At 45.3% G+C, this 17,212-nt stretch overlaps 1 protein-coding gene across 1 annotated transcript in view; it reads right to left on the bottom strand.

Moving 5' to 3' along the window:
* Positions 1 to 4,467: 4,467 nt before the first annotated feature.
* The window catches only part of LOC144103455 (acetylcholinesterase-1-like), a 164,668-nt gene continuing 151,923 nt past the window's right edge, over positions 4,468 to 17,212 (bottom strand). The window contains exons 7-9 of the mRNA XM_077636168.1: positions 8,032 to 8,221; positions 5,769 to 6,776; positions 4,468 to 4,615 (exon numbers count right to left, since the gene is read on the bottom strand). Of these exons, the coding sequence (XP_077492294.1) occupies positions 4,468 to 4,615; positions 5,769 to 6,776; positions 8,032 to 8,221 (1,346 nt within the window). The remainder of the gene's footprint in view (positions 4,616 to 5,768; positions 6,777 to 8,031; positions 8,222 to 17,212) is intronic.

Here is a 17,212-nt window from a genome sequence, read left to right as displayed (position 1 = left end):
AATTTCTCGCTGCAGATAGCAGATATCTGCTAGTCAACTTTGAGGCTAGTTTGCAACGTGCATTCGCAATGGCGATAAACTCTCGCTGTACCACCAACACTATGCGTTCCCTTAAATTTGCATAAATACTATGAAACAACCATTCTTTATAATTTATAGACCGTTCCCGCTGGTATCGTACGATTTATCGTTCCACATCACGTACGACTCTTGAACAAGTTTCAGAGAATCTCACGACAGGTTTCCAAACCGACGCCATTTCAGACTTTAATGTTATGCCTTTCTTCGGCTTTGAAAATTGAAAATTTGTTTCTGAGGAAAGGAAATGGCGCAGTTAACGACACATATCTCGGAAGGCAACCGAACCGCGTTTTAAGGAAGATATAAAGGAAGAACCGAAATAAGAAACCGTAAAACAGGCGCCGAAGTGGCCGCCTCCCGAATAATTTCGACCACCTGGGGATCTTTAACGTGCACTTACATTGCACAGCACACGGGTGCCTTTGTGTTTCACCTCAGTTTCTTAATTTTGACGTAACCATTCGTTGCAAAGCTTTCCGGGTGTTGTCATACGATTTCTCATTGCGCACTACAAACAGCTGCTCGTCAAGTTAGAGGCTAGGTCGTGACCGCGATTGCAACGACTGAGATATAGTCATAATGGGACCTTATTTTCGGCTTCACAGCACGGAAGCAGTCTTAAGCGCCCTCCTTTATATCTAAGCCATCTCTTTTTGTCTCGTCACGTGCCTCTTCACGCAGTAAATGTACAGCAAGGTTACTCGTCTGCTTCTGTTAATATGTGAGAAGCCCTTAATCCAGCCTTGATCATGCCGTCTCTTCAATCCAAGTCCGCCTTGCATACTTATTGGAGGATTAGTAACGAACAATGGCCCATTTTGGCCCACCTGTTAGAATGGCGCTGCTAGTCATGGGACAAAATGACAACTAAGGCCAATCTTGGCTGTGAAGAGAGTAGCGATGCCACTACGAGCGGCACAATGTATAACGTGGTCCATTGTTGAAAATGACGTAGTGGGACTGTGAATATGACGGAAATAGAGGTCGAGAATGGCCCCTGTTGTAATGCAACGAAATGGCGCTGCCAGTATTGGAACAACACAGACATGTAAAGGAGTTATTGGAGCCGTGAGAGAGGAGAATTCCCTTTGTTGGAAAACCTGCGACGCCGTGTAGGACTAATTTCTGCCACGACTTATTCAATATGGAGCCCTGCGTTGCTTGGGGAGCGTTTCAGTATGTCATGTTCATTCAAGACCCGCCATGGCAGCCTTCCATGCTTGAGAGCAAAAAAGTGCGCCAAAATGCACATGAGAACACGATGGCAAGAGAGGTAAGATTGCGCTTCCTTCCAACGTATGAAACCAAAATTGGTCGCTAGGGCAGACGAATAACACAAGCGCAGCCTTGGATTCCGTCTCAGTAGACTATCGGAAAGTAGAAACGATGAATATGCATTAGAATAACACTGCGTATTTAGTCAGCGTACAGATTCACACTGAGTACCGGACATTTTAATGCGTATTCTGGAATACCATTATTGTGCTTACCTATGGCGATGTCGTAGCAGGTTTTTTTACTGAAAGCACATTAAGCATGAGAAGTAAGCTTTCAGTCATGGTGACTTCTTGAAAAAAGTAGGACAAATTTTCGGAAAGCCATTTAGATTCAGTAACGTCCACAAGCTATCTGACTCTTCCAACGGGCCGCGAGGTAGACACATTCACTCTTGACTTTGTGTGGTGTCTTAGAAGTTGCGGGCTATTTACTTTTCTCTTTTTTGCTAATTGGTCTTAATCTCTTCTCCAATGTAGTCTTTACACCCATGAAACGAGCAACCGACGCACGTGCTATTCAATTTGCATCATTCCAACGGTACGGGCTATCCTCGTTTCTATTCACTGTGTAAGCTCGAGTAATGCAGAAAGTTGGGCGAGTTGGCGATTCATCTTGAACTAGCAACAGCGTGCGGGACGAATACTGAGATGAGGCACACAGCAACAGTTGAAATCGAGCGATGATTGTCCTGCATGCGTCATCTCTCTCTTAATCTTGTAAACTGGTGCTAGTTTGAGATATGTAACTTCATGACGCCATCAGCACTACCTGCGGGGCGTTTATATAGCTTTAGATGTCCTGTCGAGCAAACTAAACCTCGCTTTTCCTCTAAAAGCAGAAAGCCTAGGTGGCATGGGTCAGGAAGATTTCTCTCATACACACTAACCTTATGGAAAATTATACGTTTGCAGTATGCAGTCGGATATATATTTTGAATATAAACACAGTTTGCATTCATGGATGCGCCAAGAATAACTACGAAATAGGTGCGTCAAACATTTTGCTTGCCACACTGAATACCAGAAATTTGTCAAAGTTATCTCACCTGAAAGCATGCTTCAAAAATTTTACAATACCGGAAAAAATATTTATACAGCGTTAACATCTTAGCAATTAATTAAAAATTTAGTCTTTTACTTTAATTTTACAAGTATAGTTGAAATTACGAAATGGGCACTCCTCGAAAACTTATTTTCAACACACTTCAACTGTGGTAGAACAATGTAGTGTTCGAAATCCTGTTTGAGGGACAGCCGGGACGCTTCTGTTTCTGTTATCGTTCCGTTCATCATAAATTCCAGCTGGGAGACAACCACCACTTTATAACATTACGTATGGATAATGGAAAGCATAAAACTTCCAAGGGCGTCTCGGGAACCTCCGGGCTGTTCGGGCCGGTCGGATTGCATATACACCTATGTATGTGTTCTTTGACAACTGGAATCCTAACCAGTTTTAACGCATGTTGCGATTAGCAATGTGTCTCTAGTAGAATAATTAACGATCAATTTTTTTCTCTGAACTTTGCGCAATTTTGAAACAGGCAGTTCGTCTTCATTTAAAGACTACAAAATAAAGAACTAGCGTTTGTCTCAACGCTCGTGCTTCGGACTTCAATATAGCTGTTCACACATTCTTTTAGGGACCACATTAACGTCCGGGTTCTTTTAGAGACTATAATTAACTCGGTCTTCATTTCCTGCATTTGGCAACAATTCGCATAATCATATAGCAGGAAATTGTATACCAGTGATAGAGGCACGCCTTCGTGTTTCAGGCAACGGCATGTAAAATTAGAGCTTTTTGCTTCTTTAATAATAATAATAATTGGTTTTGGTGGAAAGGAAATGGCGCAGTATCTGTCTCATATATCGCTGGACACCTGAACCGCGCCGTGGTGGTGGTAGTGGTTTTATTAAAAATAATAGTAAAAAGGAAGAAAAAGATTTTTGCTAGCCCCGGCATCTGCCATCGATACTGAAGCACCTGAGCTGGGGCAGCGGAAATAAAAGATAGCAGGCTGAATGGAGAAATGAAATGAAAGAGGTGAGGGGACAGGAAGAGAGGATAGGGGGAGAAGTAATATGTACAAACTATTTACACAATAAGAAATGTGTCCAGGTTGTGGGCGTGATTAGTTCATTATACACGGATTAAATCACACACACGGACAGCACTGTGTTGGTTACAACTGGAGTGGGGCGTCCAGTTATTAATCGTTCAAGGTACAACTCGCGGAGCGTGTTCTACCTTGAACAATTAATAACTGGACGCCCCACTCCAGCTGTAAACAACACAGTAAGAAAAGGGATAAAGAAGGGAGTGAAAGAAGGAAGAAAGAGGTGCCGTAGTGAACGGCTCGGGAATAATTTCGACCACCTGGGGATCTTTAACTTGCAGTGACATCGCACAGCACACAGGCGCCTTGCCTTAATTTTCGTTTCCCGATGATGCCGCACGGGAGAAGAGAGAAGCATAGGTGTTCCGACTGCACCGTAAGGCTGTGTACCCACGTTTACACTCTAATGTCGTTAAAACCAACGCTAAATCTTCCTCGTAAAACAAGATGGAAAAAGGTAATGTTTGGCCAAAGAGGCTATTATAGAAATTTCAACCTTTCTTCAGCAATGGAACATTTCGATACACATAAACTTATTCCGTTTACGTTAAATCCATTTGTGGTGTCTTTGCATTCGCTGCAAATCATCTATTCTTAGTAAAAACAGTATTTTATTTTGAGCTAATGGCTTGTAAACAGCTATAGGAACTTGAACAACATTCTTGGCGCGCTATTCGTCATGCGCTAGAACAATTTTCAGCGATGTCCTAATGTAATACCTCAGCTAATAAACACATAGAGGGGAGTTATAAAAAAAATTAAATTATGTTACTTTTCCCAGTAAACCATTTCCCCTTCTTCATCTTACCTTCATTCTCTATCCAGTCATGTCATCCATTTGAGTCATATTCACTGCTCTGATGCAACCTTCATTTAGTGGATTCCACCATAATGCAGCATAAGGGCGAACAATTTATTTACACCCCCAAATTTCGACCGCAACCTTAGGTCGTAGGTTTTGTTGGTTCACAAAACAACACCCTTGTAATTTAATATAATCCAAGCTCTTTGAGTGCGTTACACCGAGAGCCCATCTTCACGCTTGAAACTGCTGAGCCCTCGCTTGTGATGTTGAAAACTGTCATTGAGTTTGGCAAAAACATCGGCCACTTATTGCCATTAGGTCCAATAGGCGCTCTGCAATGAAGAAAAAAAAAGATATTTTTAAAGACTTGCGCCACCCGTATTTTTCAGTAAAGGCGACCACGACTCCCACTACATAAACACACCGCACACTCTGCACATCACCTTTCTATCGCATACATTTTTAACCATTACTAAAATTCTAAAAGTAAACTACAAGAAACAATTCAGTGCCCTTTTAACAGGACCTTACCGAGCTCTTTTTATACGTGAAAACTGTACAGGGAATCTCGGTTTCAAAGCAAAAGTACTTTAGTTTAAATATGTAATATTATCTTAAAATCTTCGAAGTAGCACAATTGTCATTACATTAATTCATAGCTATACTATACTTTCCATTGTGCAATAATAAAAAATTCTTACATTATGCATCCCCACAATATATCAAAGTATCCGGGGGGATAACTTTGCAAAATAGTTACGAAGAATCAGAACGAGTGTACGCCTCTTAAATTATAAGGCCAGCGAATTTCCTCTTTTGAGAAAATAAAAATCGTGCTTGCTTCTAACAAACCTCTTCCCACAATGTATACGAGCGAGGAATATCAATTATCACATAGTTCGCCCTGAAAAAGCTTCATCATCGCAATGCGGCGTTCCATTCACGTTTATCTAAGAGATTCTATTTTATAATGATCATTCTCGTTAAATTTCTATTTGGGGCTGGCATGAAATTACAGATGTGGAAGCAGCCAAACGATCTTCGTATCGTAAAGAACATCCTATCGGTTTCAGTATTGACAGCCGTGCCTAGATATGGTCAATAAAAATATAATATTATTCACTCTGTTCGTGAACGTGTCATGTTAGCTGCACACTTATCCGCCTTCAAAAATAGTTGTTGAATGGAAACGCAGGCGATTTTACTGATTGGCTTTCTTGTCGAAAAATAAATATTCGATGTCGTAGTGTCTATTGCGCTGTGGCTTAGGGTAAAATAAATTAAACTGATTAGGAGTACATTTACACATTGAAGAGGATGAATGTCCGCAATGCTTTATGACTGGTGCAGCTTTATGCGCGCTGCGTGTCCAAGCACGCGGGTTTTGATGGACCGTGAGTGTTTTCCCGGGTTCAGCGACTTTAGACTTACATCATCGAGGCCTCCACAATACAGCCAGTCAGAACCCCACCCTTTATGGCTTACCTGCCCTTAGCGAAACTGCTCCATAACTCGATGACTGCCCTGCTGAATGGAATATCCCTTGTACATCCACCGTCAAAGTCAAAAGGTCTCCCGAACACGAAAGGTATTTCGTCTCCGTGCGTCACACCAAACCAAGGTTGTCTTTTGTTGCACGCCGACACGTAATTCATCTCGTAGACGTAGACGCCATTGCCACCGTCGGCTGAAGCTGCGGCATCGGCCAATCTTTCCGCAGTTTCGAAGGCCGCGCACAAAACATGTTCATCGCTCTTGATATCAGACAGTGCTTGTCTCAATCCTTTGTAATCGTTTTCTTGAATATTCCCCATATATATCTGCTGGAGGTGGATTAGGTCGGGAAGAGAGAGATCCGGGTAGAGGGTTCCCAGGAAGTGAATCATTTCAACCTTGTTAATTTTTCTGGGAGGTAGAATTTGAGAGAACGTGTCTCTGAAACTCTCGTAGAGCATGATGCTTCCTTCATTGGCGACGTATCCAATTAAGACATCTTTGTCACCCAGAAATGCAGCTTCACTGGGTTTCACGGGGAGGAACTCATCCCCGAAAATTGGTTCAAACAGGCGACTTCCTTCGTCAGCAAAAGTTTGTTCCACTGAGGAGATTAAGCTGGCGTTTACATTTTTAAGGCATGACACCGATTCTGACGACAAGTTGATGTCGCTGCTACCATTGCTACAACCAAAGATCTGAGCAAAGTCATTGGTGTATCTCAACATCAACGATCGCTCTTTCGTGCGATCTTTTTTTGTCACGGGCCCGCTCTGCATGATCGCTCGCTTGAACAAATGTTTGCTTCCTGGCGATAACAGGTGAAAACCGGTCGCGATACTACCAGCGCTCCATCCGAATAACGTCACTTCCCCTGGGTCGCCGCCGAAGACTGCGATGTTGTCTTGTATCCACTGCAGTGCCAAAGCTGAGTCGTGCAGACCCTGGTTTCCGGGAGCATCCTCTGTCCCGTCATACAGGAAACCATACGACTGCAGCCTGAACATTGAGATAAAGCGCAAAGGCATGTCAATTTGAAATAATACTGAAAACTACAAATAAAAAATCTTCATATATATTCGCACTCGAGCATGTAAACCAGCGTGACGGTGCGATGCTTTACGTAGCAATTTCTGGAGGAATCAACACCGAGCCTCTACCGCCAAAAGACTCCATGAGTTAATAAAGCGCAAAGCTTTTCGGCAGCATATTTCTTTGTGGTAAATTGTTAAGGCAAGCGTGTGTAAATATAGTATACCAATACACCTTAGGGCAGCTGCAGCCAGTGTCACAGCACTGGCGTCGGGAAGAGATAGATAGTCGTTGACTTCTCCACCCGCCTTTATCCTGTGGAATAGGGAGTCGCTGTATTCGGCCTGCGGCAAAGTCCCTGATGCTAGAAGTACTTCCCGGCGCTAAGATGAGGACATATGAGCGAAGTTCCAATGTTTAAGACTACTACAATTTGAATGCATTCTGGACGGTGAAACATAAAGGTAGGAAATTTTAGGCAGGCCTATTGCTAAGCGGAAATCATTTTTGTATCCCCTTTTCGTGGCTTGATGTGTGTGCTATACCAGCTTGCAACGTGCCTAATGTAAAGTCTTCAAAGGAAGGACTCTTCGAATTTCTGAACTCTCGAATACAAATGAAAGTTTTTCGTTTCTCTGATTACGCGCTTCATTTTATTTCGAACTTTCTGTCCAAACATTTTTTGTGCAAATTCAAAATTTCGCTCTCACCTTCTTTGCTCTAATATATCTCGCTAAAGGCAGGTTGTGTACTGTCGATTAATAACTCATTCAAATCTGCCTAACCTGCTGCTTACAGCTACACGAGGGAGCTATAGCAGTACGTTTGCGCTGAGGCGGATGCGAATGAATAATGCGTTTCGGCCTGTATTTATTAAACCCTTGGGTATTTCAGATAAATACGTTAAAATAAATATTCATGAGTACAGGAACACTTTGTAAATGGCATTATTTCTTAGCTTCACGCCATCTTTATATCTTAAATAGGAGAGAGAAATATTTATTAGTGCGAGAATTATTTTTTACATGGCGCTTTTTATTACCCTTGCGCCATGTTTTTTTTTTATCGTAAATTGTCTCCTGTCTACTTTAGAGGGTGAGTTACTTCCTAGCTAGCTTCAAGCACGCTATTTAAAATTTAAAAGAATGAAATGACCTTTCTTCTCCCCGATCATGCAAAGCAGTAGTATGCAACGACATGCAGCTACACTACAAAAAAGCACCTGTAGGCAATGGTGACCACCACCACTTTTCCAAGAGCAGCCAGATTGGCACCGTCATCCAAGCGCATGGCAGCTGATCCAACTTGAAACTCTCCGCCATGGAGCCACGCCATGACTGGGAGCCGCGTTGATCCGCTTAGCGTCGGTGTCCATACGTTTAGGTATAGGCAGTCTTCACTCTTTTGCAGACCTTTAAGAAAAAGTTACACAATGCACTTACATTCGCATACTAACCGAACACCAAGCGCCGAAATTGTGCAACCTCGCAGGAAACAAAATCAACGGTTCCCAGGGCGCTTTACTCCGGACGAAAGTTGCATCTTCTCCGGGCTAATTATTTTTCGAATATCGCTAGGACTAAAAAGAGAATAAAAAAGCTAACTGCTTCAATTGGCTTATTCTAGAGCCACTCTAAAAAAGATCCGTGCTTCGATGGCAAGCACAACAGTCACGGGCTGCCAAAAATTTATTTTAGCCGAGGGCATGATAAGCGCTGCATTCTAAAATGCATCATTTCAGAACCTCAAAAAAAAAAGCTTTGTTACGTACGTACGAGCGATAATTTAGCAAGAAACCCTTTTACATCAGGTGAGAAAATGCGGCTTGCGTTTCACTAACCACGGGCATATAATTTTTTGAATGCTGGTGCTGCTGTAATAATTAATCCTGATCTGCTGAGTACGTCCTGTTTTTTATACCTTTTATAAAGGACGACTGAAGTAATAGCAATTAGTGCTGTCGTCACTGCAACATTTTACGATTAACGGCAAATCAAGAGAATCAGCTCTTTTCGCTGTCAGCACCGCTGTTATTGGACAACAGCCTCTTCTTATTTGTGAGAATTACATAGGACCAAAAATAAATGTAAGACATTCTCCGTACACTAGGCAACTTCTCGTTACAAAAAAAGAAAACTACCTAACCACGACTAGCAAGATTTCGCTAAATAAATTTATGTAGAAATGGAGCCTTCCAAAACCGACCACTTAACAGTAGTAACATTTCACGAACGATTACTTCGTTCGCAGTGATACCAAAGATTTCTCCGGTTCTTCGCTACATGAACCACGAGTCAGAGGCCCCGCGACGTCCGGCCCGTCTTCTCACCCTCCGTAGACAATACGGCCAAGACACCTCGGCTATTGTGTGTGGATGTGGCTTCCTGTGCACAGCCCCACAGATATGCTTGTGCTGCTGTGAATCACGCCAACACCCCTTTTCTTAGAGCGTCCTTCACGGCACAGGATCCGGCGACCGCAGAAGCAATTGCAATAGCCATCACCATATAAATGAGCGGCACGCAATTACCACCACGGCGCTCACATTTTTACAGAGTCCCAAGCCGCCCGTAGACCCTTTATGAGTGTGCGTGTCCCGCCCACGGCTCACCGCGTACTAGGCGGTCATCTCCAGTATGATCACGTCATCATCTCGGTCCCAGGACATGCACGTCTCGATGGCAACATTCGGGCAGATGACCTAGCTCGAGATTACACCAACCGAGCGGTGCACACTGACTCTACTGTTAACCACCTCTCAACCTATTTTTCAACCCGCCTAGAGACCCTCCGCCTAAACAGGAGTCTCTACCCTTCGCCACATAACAAACTTTCGCCGGAGGACTCCTTCCACCTAAGACGCATCCAAACACTTACTTTCTCCAATCTCTACCACCTACACCGCATTCACCCAACGTTATACCCAGATACATGGTGTGGCGAAAATACCACATTCACACACATTACATGGACATGCTCAGGTAAACCGAACCACTTAAAGCCGCACAACGAGGAGCGGGAGCCCTGGAGGTAGCGCTGGCCAGCGGCACCCTGAAAGGCCAGGAGGCGCTAGTCGTCATCACCAAAGCGTCGGCGGAAGCCACTGGAGTCTCGGACCCACAATCCGCTCCGGTCTTCTTTTTACAAATAAATGTTTATTCTCTCTCCCTCTCTCTCTATCTCCGGTTCCTAACAGAACATCGAATGGCAGGCTTTTGGACGTAACCACAAAGTTTATTCCGGTAGGCCATCGATATCAAGCGGTTGATGCAAAATCATGACACGCTTTACCTGTTTTATAAACTTTCTGTTCATAAACATCGAAAACATTCAATTTAAGTAAGCACAAAGAATACCAAAATTCTATTGTAAGTCCTGCTCAAGTCATAATTATGTCTCAAGCCTGCAAATTTATCACTTTACCGTGAACAGAGTTCTCAAAAGAGAAAAAGTTTGCACAAAACAGAGCACTGCAGTGGCATCTCTTCACTGCAGGATTTCACTGCAAGCACATGCTGAAGTGGAAACTTGGACGCATGGACTTGCTCACTGCGTTCGTATGTAACACTCTTTTGTGGTGATGGCACGTAGATTGGAAATGAGGAGAGAACAGTGCAATAACCCCGGACAGAAGAGATTATGAAGTGTCACTCGTTTCATATTGCACCACTAGGCCTCGGTGAAGGCATCATGTGCATAAAATTCAGAAGCGCAATCCAAACTAGGCATCTAAGATTTTGGGCGCTCTTTCGCTGTGAGTGACGGCGCACTAGCATGAAAAAAAAACTGGGCTTCGTATATACCGATCATCCTCACGGGGGCACGATCTTTTGAAAAATATTGCACTAGTGCTCCAATTTTGAGGCTTAAAAGATGTTTTTGTAGCGATAGCTACATTACGCTCGCATTTCGAGCCTTCAGGATTGCCACCCCGTGGACCGCGGCCTCCCCGTCGCCACCGTAGCAGCGCCGTGGTTGGTCACGTGGGTGGTCACGTGGTTTGTGACGTGGTGCGGAGCAGCTAACGGAGGCAGCGTAAAAGAACGACGAAAGACTGATTTTCAGTTCGACTGAGCGAATTCCATTCGGCCAGCTGAAGCTATCGCGTCACTCCAGGTTTTACCAGAGCTAAACCACAGGCAATTTTTCCGTCGTTTCCGCTCGATTGTTGAGATATCCGCACCTTTTTCTAATTCGCGGCAAAGTGACATCGTAAAATTACGACCGCCCGCATTTCATGGAGCTATATGCAAGAGCAGACATCGGGAAGTTTATGTTTGATTTTCTGAGAAATCTGGTCGCCTCTTCATGCCGAAAAAGTAATGCTAATGATCTTCCCGAAAGGTAATCTATGGTACTGGCTCTGTTTAATTTAGCGCTGATTTTTCTGTCAGTGTCCCTTTGAGAAGGCACCTATAACATTAAAATGTACAAGTTCACAAAGGGAAACGTAGATACTGTTTGGTGATTGCTAGCTTTCTGTGTAATAGCGTTGAATGGTTATTTCTCAGACTGCGCTTTGTTCATCGCCAGTCTTTCGAACGGTGAGAATTATCGTTTCAGCCGAAAGCATTCCTTGACCCATAGAGCGAACATCCGTGTGTGTGTGATGACATTTGAATAACATATGACAGGTGGTGTCTTCAGCGAATCCAAATGCAACCGAATGCGACTGCCGAAACAAAGATGCATCGATGGTCAGAGCATCCGCATGGAATCGAGCATAACGAATGCATCCCAATGCGTCCAAATTCAAGAGCACAAGATGAAACAGCATCCAAGCACCGCGGCGCGTAAGTAGTCATAAATTTCGGCTGTGTGTGATATTGCGCTACGGAGAGTGAATCATCTATGTCTACTTTCATGGCTCCACGGGGCAGGCCTTGCAAAGCTGTTGACTCAGAATGGCCACAGCGACTGCGCAAAGAAGCTGAAGGTGGTAAAAATGCTGCCAAAAGGGCAAAGAGAGCAGCGCACAAGTGGATGCGGTCGAGTCGATGCGGAGAAAGCGAGTCGACGACAAATAATCGTGCCAACGTCCGACGGCGGCCAGTGCATATGCGATGCGGCGGGCTTAGGCCTTCTTGCACGGAAATAGCCTTCAATTTCTCTGCCGACTTTTTTCGCTAAAGACATTTTGATGTTCATTGCTCGTAAACATTTAATTATATTCACACATTCACTTCCATTTCACAAAGTATTATGAGGCGCACTATCTTGCAACCGCTAATTTTAGCGGTTAAGCAGCTGTTAAGTAGCAACGTTAAGCAGCTGTTGCTGCTTAACGTTTTCGACTCTATTGCCCGACTACTACAAGGCCGTTTTTGATCTTCAACAGAGAGGTGCTTTTTTTCTCTTTTTTTCAATACTGCCACCTCATTACATGCACCCCTGATACTAGGCCTGCGTTCAAGCTGATTATCAATGTTCAATTTATTCAATTTATTATTTTGATGCTTTACCTCTATTGCCTTCCTTCTGCTAAAAGCCGTGATTTGCGTGGGTGTGTGTGCGTGCACGCGTTAGTACGTGTGTGTGAAGCCTCAGCGCTATGAAAACATCTCGAATGGCTGTTCCTCCGAGCACCCGCTGCTAAAAATGCATCTGCCGCACACGAGCCGCCAATTTCTGACGTAACTCCACCGTACGTATGCACGCCTTCCACATTAGTCCATACATAAGAAGCCTATCACGCAGCATTGGAATAAAAAATTAACGCCGAAACGCTATTCTAACAGTCAATGGGAAAGCGATCAACTTAAAAGCAAAATTACAATCAAAACAGTCGAGCCTCGCTGTAACGAAATACTTTATAAAGAAATACTCGATATAACGAAGGAATGACTTCCCCTCTTGGAAGCTAAGTCAACACTGGCTATCACGTAGCTACGGCTACAACGAAGTAATCTTCGGGCCCTCTCAATTTCGTTATGAAATGGGCTGCACACTGCCGAGGCATTCACCAAGGCGCAGAGCAGTATTAGGCAGAAAAACGGGTTAGAGACCATAAGTATCGAGAGGCCAGCGGACACAGTCAGTACGGTGTATGGCAGAGGGAGACACTTGCGGGGCACGAAAGTATTGCCTCGAGTAAAGAGGACAGTGTCGTCACTGATGTAGTTGCAAAAAATGTGAACAAGAACGGATGAGCATGGGGAATGTCGATGTCGTCGGCGGCGAGGGCTTTAACACAGGAAACGGTAGGGGTAGCGTCCAGGAAACGTCAGGAAAGTAAAGAGGACCCGACTTCCGCTCACACAAAATCGATGATAGCTTCATGGCGGCAAAGGAAATCCCAGCCGAGAATAATAGGATGGGAAAAAGAAGGCAGCACGACGAATTATATCGTGTAGAAGAAGTCCTGAATAACACCTTGAGCAGTACACGCTGCGGATAGCTTGATATAGTCAAAGCTGGCCGTACGCAGCGACAGTCTAGCAATCGGCGTCTTTACCTTCTTCAACGAACGAAAAACTTTCCGTCCATAACAAAAATTGCAGCACCGGCGTCCACAAAGAGCCAAAACAGAAATGCCCTCGACAGAAACTTTATTCAGATTAGCAGGGAATATGCGAGGCCATAGAAAGTTCGACGGTCACGCATTTCTCGCCTCAGGAACTGCGGCACCTAGTTTTCCTTCTGATTGGTATTGGGGCGAGGTCGCATAGGAGGAACGGAGCGGCGCCTCGGAGAAGTGAACGGAGTCCAGAAAGAGCGGAACTGTCAGGAGAAAAAGTACGACTTGACGGTGGATCAGCTGGCCCAGAATACTCACTCGTGGAAGGTCAGTACGCGGGAGCTTGAGGAGGTGGCGGGTAAACTGAGAGACGACGACGGCAAAGCCGCAACTGTAGCAGATAGGCCGGTTGTCGATGATGCGCCAGGGATTGCTGACGCGTGGAGCCGCTGCTCGCGCAGGTATTGCAGGCATTAGAAAGGTAGGGGTCGAGGTCTGGCGACAACGACCGCGCATGTCCGCGGAGCGGCCAAAGGAGGCGGTGTTTGGGCGACGACGTCAGCGTATGTCAGTGCAGGGGTGACAAGTGGTGGCGGATGGCCGGGTGGAAGAGCCTCGGCAACCTGCTCTTGGTTGGCATGTCGAAAAGCCAGAGCCAATATGGAGCTCGCTCTGTAAGGCTCGGCAGAAGAGACAGCTGGAATGCCACTTCTTCTCGAACAAAGTGTTCGATCTGTAGCAGCCGGGATGAAGTGTCAGATGCTGACGTCAACATAGAAAGCGACTCAACCTGTCGGGGGTGCTGACGAGTGAGGTGCTTTTGCTTCCGCAGCTCCTAGAAGCTTTGGCAGAGGGTGACGAACTCAGCAACAGTGCGTAAGTCGCGCGCTAACATCATCTGGAAGGCGTCGTTGTCTGCACCCTTCAAAATGTTCTTAATCTTGTCAGCTTCCGACATATTGAGGTTGACACGCTTGCATAGGTCCAAGACATCTATGTAACTGGTGAAGCTTTCGGCGGCCTCCTGGGACTGTTCACGCAAGCGTTGTTCGGCGCGGAGTTTCCGGACAGTAGGACGACCGAACACTACGGAGAAGGTTATCTTGAAAGCAGAACAAGTTCGGATGTCCACCTCGTGGTTCCGACACCGCAAGTTAACCATGCCGGTGAGATAAAAAATTTCGTTATTTAGCTTTGTCGCATCCTCCCATTTGTTGTAAAGGTTCACTAGCTCGTAAGACGTGAGCCAACCTTCGACATCCTGCTCATCGTTCCCCCTGAAGATGGCCGGGTCCCTTTGGCGAAGGAAGCCGGCGCAGGTAACAACTGAGCCCACTTGCACAGCTTGATGTTGAACGTCGTTAGGCATCACAGGTGGCGGGATAGTACGGTTGCGCAATTGCACGGCTGTCACCCGGAGCTGGGACGGGAGCAGCAGTGGAAACAGTCCGAGGGCAGCCAGGTCGGGCACAGTCATTCGGGGTGATCGCAATACGGCTGAGGCGCAGGGCAGTCTTCTTCTTTGTCTCGAGTCATCTGCTTTGTCTGTCATCTTCATTACACGAGGTTTAGCTGTAGTGCTAACACAGGTTTGTCGCACCACTTCATGTGTTCGCCTTAGCTTTTCACAGCAGCGGCTGCTAAAATCTCTTTCACTGGGTTCAGCGCAGTACTATTGTTAGTCGAAGTAACCAGAGGGTGGGGACTACGGTGAAGGAGAGTGAGGAGCTTGGGGGTGACTAAGGGAAAGGGAGGATATGGCGAGAGTCAAAGAATGCACATGCAAAGACTAGCACTAGGAGGCGGATGTAGCATGAGATGAGGAACGCGTTACCTTAAAGGGATTTTCGTGCAAGGAGTAAGGTACGGCGATATGGGACGAATAAGCAAGAGAGGGTTTATTGATAAGAAAGGCAGACAGGTTGGCCTGAAAAATAAATATCTGGCCTGCTACTCAGCTCTGGGGGACGGGAAGAGGAGATAAAAGAAGGTTACGATGGGGGACGATGATGATGGGAGGAGGCAGATGAAAGCTACTTTAAAAAAAAAAACAAGGCACACTTTCTGACATCACAAACGCGAGTCAAGGTCCGTGTCGCTCAAAAAGCGTGAGAGCGCTCGCGTTGCCTTTACAGTTCTAAAACTATCTGGCCAAGCGCCGAGGATCAAATCCTCAGAGAGGAGCGATGTGTCCATAGGCTTCAGAGCAGATGTGAGTATGAGTCTTTCACGTACATACGCTGGACACGCCACTAAAACATGTTCTATAGCCTCTAGCACGCCACATGTGGTACATTCCGGGGAGTCCGCTTGTCCTATTAAGTGCAAGTATTTGCCCGTGAATGCCACATTTAAACGTAGTCTACGGATAACGCATGCAATAGGGCGAGGTATTCCGCGAGGAACTGAAAAGGTCATCGTCGGATCTAGCCGTTTAAGGCGGATGTGGCGGGTGTCTGGCAGGGCGCAACGAATAAGCAAACGAAGCGTAGTGGGCATGGGAACCAAGTAAGGGTTCTACCTTTGAAGATGGAGTAGAAAGGTTACCATGGAAGGGTGTGGCGAGGACAGAGGAACGCGGAACCGGAAAGTGGCTGCCATGGGAATAACTGGGAAGAGTATTGCCGCTGAAGGAGGCAGAGGATCATTAGTGAAAAGCGGATGGTAGGATCAGAGCAACAAAATCACCAGCCGGGGAGTGGTTGCGTCGGAAACAGCCTTGATGTAGTTACCTTGAAAAGAATGAGGAAAAAGGTTACTGCGGAATGAGGATGGTTATGGCGAGAGCAGAATGTGCAGGCGGTCGATGCTTGTCTCGTTAAGAACACCCAAGAGGGTTAGCGAAACAACTTTCGTCCTGTGAACGCCAAAGCATTGTTCTTCTATGTTTAATTTCGTTTATTTATTTATTTTAGCTTTTTTGTTTCTTTCTAATGACATACCAACTCATTAGCATGCAGCATAAGAATGCGCTTATAGTAGGTTCACACTTGTTCGGCAAGGACCGACGCGGTTTCATGGCCTGTGGGTTGCGTGCCCGCCATGCTGTCTGAAAGCTGGGGTTCAACTCGCTAAATCCTGAGAAGGAATTTTACTTTTCTTTGATTCCACGGCGACGTCACCTCGGATTCTAGGGACAACGGCTGCTGTTGAATACAGACTCCAGGTTTCGTTACCGATGAGTTGCATTAAATTGTGGATGAGGACTAAACGAGAGTGGAGGATTCTGACACGCTTCGTCAGCTGGAGCTGCTAACAAACGTGTTTCACGAATTGAGCCTTAACGGCGGACGGGGAAGAAATGCTACTCAGGAGACGAGTATATGCTGAAAACTAAACCACTAGCCTATAACTATGTTTTTGTGCATATTGCAAATGAGTTCTGTATGAATATACATATAACTATGTTGCTTACAAATTCTTTGCCCTAACATACGCGAAACCAGTATACCTCGAAATCTGTCGCTGAATCACGCGGTACACACACGCAACCGGTTTGTAATAATTTTGTCAATATATGGCTAACAGGCTAACAGGAGATATTTATTCATTTCAGTATTTACGATTCATTAGTCCCAGGTCCTGGATCGTTGTACTTTAAAGGCGCCAAGACCACACACGCACGAGAAAACTGGACAAAGCGCCACTCACAACTGGTTCAATTTACAGAAACCACATGCATGCATATATATACAGTCAGCCAGCGCCTGCACAAGGAGCCTATTCACACATCAAGTCAAGTCGTACACGACAAGCATCGCACAAAAAAACTGTTTTCCGTCTTGTACAAAGATAAAGATGTTTCGCTGACGCACAAACGGCCTTTCTTGCTGATATAGAACTCTTCGATCAGTTCTCTTGCTTTTGCAATGCTACTCTTGGCAAGAATCCGCAGCATTGAAAACATGGCTCACAAGAGCGCGAAGGGCAGGCTCTGATATCCTTC

Source organism: Amblyomma americanum, chromosome 9 (genome assembly GCF_052857255.1).
Source record: "Amblyomma americanum isolate KBUSLIRL-KWMA chromosome 9, ASM5285725v1, whole genome shotgun sequence".
Classification (NCBI taxonomy): Eukaryota; Metazoa; Arthropoda; class Arachnida; order Ixodida; family Ixodidae; genus Amblyomma; species Amblyomma americanum.
This window is presented reverse-complemented; position numbering and strand designations above follow the sequence as displayed.